General features: G+C 45.0%; 1 protein-coding gene across 1 annotated transcript in view; it reads left to right on the top strand.

The window, feature by feature from the left end:
- The first annotated feature begins 369 nt into the window (after nucleotides 1-369).
- The window catches only part of LOC135385198 (cytochrome P450 3A6-like), a 100,729-nt gene continuing 92,750 nt past the window's right edge, over nucleotides 370-8,348 (top strand). Inside the window, exon 1 of the mRNA XM_064614391.1 lies at nucleotides 370-478. Within this exon, the coding sequence (XP_064470461.1) occupies nucleotides 429-478 (50 nt within the window). The 5' untranslated portion in view covers nucleotides 370-428. The remainder of the gene's footprint in view (nucleotides 479-8,348) is intronic.

Below are 8,348 nucleotides of genomic sequence, written 5' to 3'. Positions count from 1 at the left end.
TCATCCGAGAGGCGCATCTGGTCCCTTTTTCTGGTGCCTGTGTCTCCCCCTCATTTTTTTTATGTAAATGAAATAGTCGTCTCTTTTCAACGCTACGAAGTGGTCGTGTGTTTTCTGGTCTCTGCAAGGTGCGGACGCCCCCGACGTTTAGTTCGATGTACTTCCACATATTGGAAAGACATAAGTTTTGCTTTCAATTTCGTCTATGAATTCGCATTCTTAAGGTGGCGCTTTAAATAAGCAATGTGACATAATGCACTCGCAAGCAAGCTTTATCGTGCTTGCAGTACGGCTGTTGTGGGCTTTCATCCTGCCTGCTAAAGTACTCTATTATCAGGCATCAATTGCCTTTTTGGCAACCGTCCAAGTGTTCTATCTGACGGCATGCCTTCATTCCAGAGCTCTTCGGCGACGCATTCAACGCTGCCATGACAGCTCATGTGATATTCCTCGTAACGATCCTGTCTCTACTCATATGGTAAGTCTAATACATTCGCGTCTTTATTTATATTTGTTTCCATTTTTCCCCTTGGTTGGGATACGCGCAGGAAATCACATACCAGTGGACAAGTGGCCACTCTGGTTAGGATAATCGCTTTCCACGCTGAGTCTGGGAGGTGACACGGGTTCGAATCCTGTCACCGGCAGTTTTGTCTGTGTGTTTTCCTCGGGTTTTCCTCAGACTCAAGAGAAATGTCGGCACAGTTCCGATTGAAGTCTTTCTTACTGAATATTTTCCTTCATGCTACATCAGGGTGTACCCCCACATTGGTAGGGTTATCCCAAAGTGCACGGGCTAAACACAGTCGATACCAAACTAAGTAACGTAACACTGATACCCGTTACTTCACGACAAAAGTAGGGAAATCCTATTCTCATCACAAACTAAAAAAAAAAAAGTTGTTCAAGCATCTTTTGCCTCAATGTCTCCATACCTGGTGTACAATTTATGTTCCTTCGGATACGTGGCAGTTTGCGAGATATATTATTTGATGCTGTTCTTGAACCTCCTATTGTACGCATTTAAGACATAATTCGACGCACATACCCTCAATGGTACATTGTATGCGTCTCAAGCAAGGTGATGCAGGGGCAGGTCAGGTATAGCAAGAACAGCATTCTTAGATGATATACAGTCGAACCTCAATATAACGAAACCCACGGGGACCGCGGTTTCTTTCGTCGTACCGAACATTTCGTTGTATTAAATTCTGAAGGTCACGAATCGGAACTTACGCGAGGGCGCGCGCTGTACGTAAGCGTCAATAACTCCCGCTACGGTTCAATAACTCACGCTAAAAGTTTTTCGGAAAAAATGACAACTACAAATGCAGCGCCAAAGAACACCTACGGCATTTTATTCTTGCGTGAAATAGCCGGTTATTCGCGTCTGCGTCGTGCCTATAGAAGATGCGGTGTCACGTATTGTTTTAAAGCGTCAAAGACTCTGCAGCTTGTTGCGATCCCGCAAACCTTCTAAGTACGTCTATGGCGGTGCGTCTTCCGTAAGGCTCTCCGTTCCTACCACATGTTTGTCCCCGCCAAGAAAATCATCTAGGCTGATTTCGTCGCGTAACGCCGCCACGCGAACGGAGCGTTCCCCACGCGCGCGCGCGTGAAGCGCCTTGCGTATCGTGCTCTTTGCTGTTACCTTCGTACAGTACTTGGCTGCAACCGGAGAGATTAAAACCAGCGCGAAAAGGAGAAACCTCAGAAGGAAAATCCTTAACCTTTCTTTTATGGACACTAGAGTCACTAAATATCTAGTAGGCCCCGTATCCCTCCCGACCCTAATCGCGCGTGCCATCCACACCTGGGTAAATTACTTCTAAAATTTAACTAAATTACGTTACTCATTACTCCAGTTAGAATTTAATTAAATTACATTACTCATTACTGCAATTGAAATGTAATGAAATTGCACTACAATTACTACGAAAAAGTAATGACATTACAAAGTCATTAGTTTACCATTATTGGCATACATGTTCCCGAGTCCTGTGGAAGGCACAACCGACAAAAACACAGAAGTTGACGAAACTTGCCTTCCCCAAAACCCGGAGAAATGCATGCTGACAATGTAAGAACTGTTGGCTTGTAACCTTCTGTTTGTCCATTCTACATGTTAGGCTACTGTCACTGTGCCACGTATGACGTATCGTTCCACATTGTAGAGACGAAGATGACACAAGGTATCACAGCAACAGGAAGATTGTCCTGAGGATGGGGCCCGCAAACAATTATTCTCCAAGGTCACAAACCGTTGACTAGAAGAACGTTTCTTTTTGGGTTCCCTAACTAAGGCAACTGGTTCGTCGTAGGGAACTGACCAACCACGTGCCGATTGAGTACGTCATCGTTCATAGTGGGAGTTGGAATTCTTTTAACTCGTATTATTACTCGTAACTTTCATTACAGTAATGACATTACTACCCAGGTATGGTGCCATCCTTCGCCAAAGGAACATCATGCTGCCTGCGCCCTTTTGTTTCCGTGACCCTGAAGTCGGTTTTGAGTCATAAACCTGATCTTATTATTTCGCTGTATAGAGGCCGCAGCTAAAAAGTATTTCGTTGTAGTCGGAGTTAAAGGGGCTGTAAACAGGCCGCCAAACATTTCGCAAATAATGGTGCCCCATGAAAGAACGTAGGTCAAATATTCCTTTGTGCTCGTGCCAGCGTAGTGACCCATATAAATGATCTCGAAGAGCAGTAACCCGCGCGCCTCTCTCCACCACGCATACGTCACATGGCTATGTAGCCTTTTGCAGTCCAATCGTGGGGCCGAGCTGCGAGCATTACGTTTGAAATTACCAGCCAATAAACAGGCTTCATTATCAGCTGTGAGGAGGAGTGCTTGTGCTTGCTTGCAATTTGTTTGTGTGCAACTACATTTCATGCTCCGTGGTTCGGAAGTTCAGCGTTAGGAGATCTACAACGTATTCGGCTGGCGCAACGTCATCACTTGGGCTGCTATCATATGACGCGATTCGAACCCGGGTACCTCCCAGTCACGATGTGGCATGACCAGCACACTAACCACTGTCCCACGGTGGTGACTGATGATGAGATGCCGCGTGGCTCAAGCCAAAGTACGGAAGCCCAGTCGTCAGAACAATTCGAAGATGACGAAGATGACCCAACGCGCACCTACCTAAGATTTTTTGTAGCGCTGGATATTCATTCGCGTTCGCGGTGTACTGCGTGCTACTGCGCGGAAAACGTAGTGCGCGTGTAATATCTAAATTGAACGCCTTTTTTTTTTTCAATTTGAAGTTGTAACTCTTTAGATTTTGGATAGAATAAGACGCATTCATCTAGTCCATTTCTGCAAGTGAGATCAAATCATACGTGCAACCCTTGATCGTAATTGGTGAGGAAAGCGCCACGTCAAAATGACGTAAAGTTAGCCAGCTAGTGACGGCGAGCCCTTTCACACCACCACCACCACGTAAAGTTAGAGCGCAGGCCGGCGCTAAAAAGCGAAAGAGTGCAGTGAATATTTCATCCGTATGCAAGAGCGTTTTGGTTTGAGAACTAGTAGTTGCAAGGAGCTCTCACCGCCTAAGTTGCAATAATATCAAGCACAGAAATGCGCACCTTGTATATCTGTTTACGGTTCCTTTAAAATACATGGTCCCATCAAAATAATGATCTTTTGGGCACTCTGCCGAAGAATCTAAATTACTTCGCTCTATCGCAATTTCGTGATTCAATAGTGTTCAAACCCCCAAATGGCATCTCTGGTAGTGTATTTGGGATAGGGAACGGGGGAATCCTCGTCTCCCACGTAAAGCCCCATAGAACACCTCCCGAAATATTTTCCTGGCTACGCCGCTGGAGCTGGCTATCGCCCAGGACTACAAGTTCGAAAGTGTTGTAATGCTTGTAACTCCCAAAGTTTATGTGTTGTATTAAGAACCACTGGGGCTGATCTTGAACCTGGCATTATCTCATAACTGGCGTTATATGCATCACTTCGGCCCGTGATTCGCCACGAGCTGTAGCGCGAGCCTACCACAGGGGCTATGGAGAGCGCGAACTTTAAATATAACGATAACGATCGCTATGTGAAAGTTGAGGATCGGGGTCCTGGATTGGCTTGGATGAAAAAGAAAAGTGACATGTGTGATGCTGGAATAATTATACACCCGAAGCGAATAACATGATGATAATTACATGTAATACGAATTACTATAGCTACAATGGCATTGAATAATCGGCAGATGTGCAAAGGATAGAAAGCGAGGCGAGGATGAATGGTTGTCGGAAGCTGCTCAGGCTGTCCACATGTGGGGAATATCACAAACTTGTGTTATGGCCGGCCCGCATTGTGTGTGTTTCCGTCAGTGGCGGACTCAAGCGGGGGGGGGGGGGGGCGGGGGGGGGCGATCGGCCCCTAAAACGTCATTTTATACATTGGATTTCCCTCCACCCTCCCCCACTACGCGCTCCGACAAAGAAACCCCCCCCCCCCCCACCAACCGAGGGTCTGGATCCGCCCCTGGTTTCTGTGAATATCGCGCTGCGTAAAACTCTGCATGGCCTCGTGCCGCGAAAGAAATACGCCTGTCAGACCGCATGGGGCACAAATCCCGCTGCGGCGTGTACAACGGGTATCGCGCATATGATTTACGAAGTGTTGGCAGCATTCTCCTTTCCTTCGTGTTCCGCCCTGAAATGACTGGTTTTATGTGCGTTCCATTTACATTGGGTAAAATTGACCCTCTCGAGCGAAAGTTGTTGTACTTGATGTCCTTGTGCAGCTTTTTCGTGAGAGCGGCCATTCCTAAAAAGGAAGTAGGATGCTAAGAAGCAGGAAGTCACTGCAAACTTGCTGTGCCGTGATCGGTTACTATGGCGCCCATGAACTGACTGCTGCGTGAAATATCAAACCTACGCTGATGCAGTGAATCACGTGCTACCAGAATCCGCGACGTACATAATTTCGCTCTAGGCGTGAAAACTGAGCTCTTACACGAGGAAAACGCGTCATGCCTGCCGGCTTTTAGTTGAAGGCGAAGTGCTTCGAAGTGCTTCTATGTCGTCGTGCTGCTGTGTCGTTTCACACCAGAAACGATGTGGCTAGTTTCTTGCATGCCTTCACAAGGACATTTGGCGCGTACCAACGGCCTGCAGAAGCTGAACGCCAGCAAATGAAAGCAAGGCAAAATATATCAGACGCGAAGTGCCCAAAGGCAGATTGAATGAAAGGAAACGCCTCCTCGTTGTAGTTGAAAGCAGCACGAAGGCACTTGGAGCATATATCCTTTTGACACATGCAGACTTGTTCGTAACGCGTTACTAGTAATTGCGTTACTTGTAATCAGTGACATTTTTGAGTAATTTGCCGAGTAATCAATTACTTTTTGGAGTAATCGATCACTCAGTAATTGATTACTTTTCCGGCAGAGATTAACTTATCTTTCAGATGTTCTGTCCCAAGTGAAGCCCCACGTGCCGTGAGCCTTTGTCGGGTCGTTCTACTATAGCAAGCGCAGGTCATTGTAATAACGTTCTGGAATTTCAGGGTCTCTCTTTCTAATTTCTTCCTACACCAATGTGGTGGTACTTGAAGCTTTGGAGGTTTAGTGAGTCACGGGGAAGTTCCAGGCAATGTTTTTCCACAATCGGGTCAACGTTTTCCCTGGCGATGAATACAGTAGACATAGAGATCTACCCATCCTACGCGTTTTTGTTTTTTGTCTTATTTCAGCTGCTCCGCTGTAGAGCTTTTTTTTTTTTTCCTTTTTTCTGAGGCACACAAAGACGGGTATAATTTGAGTGAATGCAGAGTAACGACCGGAGGAATGCGTTACTTTTTGACTCGTTACTCAATTACATTTGGAGTCGAGTAATTGGTAAGGTAACCAATTACTTTTTGCTTAGAAGTAACGGTAACGGTAGTCAATTACTTTTTTCGGGTAACGGGCACAAGTCTGGACACATGTAATAACCACACTACGTTCATCGCGTGTTCACACGAGCGGCATTCTCCGCAGAAGCGCAAGACTCGAAAAAACATCATAGCTTTCTGAGCGCGAGCACTCGACGTCCAGTGTTCACGTACACTGATAACCGTGGGGAATATCCTGGGACGCAGCCACAAGATATTCTGTAGCAGCAGTGTCGTGTATGCCAAAGAGAGTTTGGCCATTAATGGGACCTGCCTATACCTGGAGCTCCACCCACTTTTTGAGCTCCCTGGCCAATCACTAGCCAAAATACAGTTCGCTATTAATCACAGGTATCCAAGTTATATATTACTAGTATTCGCTGGGTGCCAACTGGAATCACTGGATTGTTTTAGATCGAATAGGATACCCCCTGACGACCAAGCGACATAATGGATTTTGCGTCCACTTTTAACGGCGTCATCTGCATGGAGAGGGGCGTGTCGGGAAGACGCAGAATAGCAGAAGGGCAGAAGTACGAGGTAGCAGAAGCAGAAGTGCTTGCTAGCAGAACTGATTGACCGGCAGAACCGCTAGTTGGAAGACTGCCGGTATTATACGTATTTTAACTATGAAACATAGCAAGAGTGAATCAAGAACGGGCAAAGGTGCGCATATGAATCAAAGTATGTCGTAAAATGCAAATTTTTGGCCATCCGTAGCGTTTTCCTTGCTATTTGCCTGTGATCGCTGTCGTTACCTGGCCTTTCCCTCGTTCCTCTTGTTTGTTATCATAAAACATATCCCTCCCCCCAAGCCTAACAAGAACGACGAAGCAAACGGGTATACATCGACAAGCGTAATTTAAAGGTGATTTGCAAGACAATTGCGACAGAGTGCGCACTCAAGGAATAAAATTAACGTAATTTGTGGGGAAAAAAATGTCGTGGAAATCCTCGCTTCGCCGTTCGAAAGCTGACCTCTACGACTTGTCAAAGTTGGAATCTGCAGTTTGCACAAAATATGTTCGCCAGTTGTATTACCTACTACACCCTAAATAGCGACAGTGATAAACCGAAGTGAAACGTCGTTTAACATTTCCTATTTCAGGAGAAAGTGCGTTAGATAAGCAGTTCCAGACTACAGACGCGAATGCATGTATATGTACAGCTTGCTGCAAAGTTAACTTTAACGCAGCGACTGCTGGAGGAGCATTTGAAGAGCCACCCTATGGGCGTTAAGTAGAAGTATAGGGAGAGAGCGTTGTTGGCTATCCCGCTCGTGCTTGGGAGTGTTTGTCTAGAAACTTCCTCCTCCGCACATTCTGAGCGGAGCGTCTGATACTAGACAAATGCCCCCAAGCATGAGTGGGATAGCCCACAACGCTCTCTCTCCATAGTTCTACTAGGGTGACGATAGGGTGGCCCTCCAACTGTCCGCCAGCCGTTAAAGTTAACGTTGCAGAAAGCTGTACAACAATGGAAAATAACAGGCATTCACAAGCAAGAAACATTCACGCGATTCGAGAGATAACGCCGAGCTTACGCATAGCGGAACTAGATATCTGAGTGACATGAATGTGAAAGGTCAAAGAACTATCGAGGAATAGACCTAGGTCCTGAACAGAAGATTTCCGTCTTATACTAACGGAAGCAAGGGAATAGTTCAAGTGGATTACATTGATTTATGTGGTAAAAGAGACAACGATAGTTTTTGAAGGATTAATATTCAGCATATTTTTCGAACATGAACCATGAACATGACTGATATCATCGTTTAGAGCAATGCAATCAGTGCAATCAGTGCAATTAATGGATAGAAATAACTCGACGTCATTAGCATATTGTACCGCAGTTCTGCACACAGTTACATAGGTCATTAACAAATACGTTGAAAAGTAGTCGCCCTAGGATGCAACACTGGAGCACACCAGAGGTCATAATCTATGGACCCGAAAGTTTTTATTTTATTTTTTTTATTGAAGAGTTTTTTTTTTTTTTTAACGATCACTAATATCAGAAGAAAACCATAGTGCGATAACTTAGTGAATAATAAGGCGTGGTTTATCGAATCGAAGGCCTTGAATTGGTCAAGATACACAGAGTCAACTTGCTTACAGTTTAGAATGTACGTGCTGAGATAATTATGGCACGATTTGTTTGAAATTATTGTGGCACACAACATTATCAGATAAAATATTTTGAAAAACTAAATTGTTGTTTTGATCAAACCAGACTTGTAGATTAGTCAACACACAGCAGATATATTTTATTTAGAACTAAAATATTAAAATATTATTTTCCACGAGCAAGCAAACAAAGAAACTTCATGCGGAGTCAGTCATCAAATTCAGCCATACCTCAAGCCAGGCACTGAGCAAAAATACTTTTGACCCGCATAATTATATATTCTTGGAAGTCATAAACAAAAACACGAAAACCACAAGCGTCCACAG

The sequence above is a fragment of the Ornithodoros turicata genome, chromosome 2 (genome assembly GCF_037126465.1).
Source record: "Ornithodoros turicata isolate Travis chromosome 2, ASM3712646v1, whole genome shotgun sequence".
NCBI classification, from domain to species: Eukaryota; Metazoa; Arthropoda; class Arachnida; order Ixodida; family Argasidae; genus Ornithodoros; species Ornithodoros turicata.
Note: the sequence above shows the minus strand (reverse complement) of the source record. Positions and strands in the feature narration are given on the sequence as shown.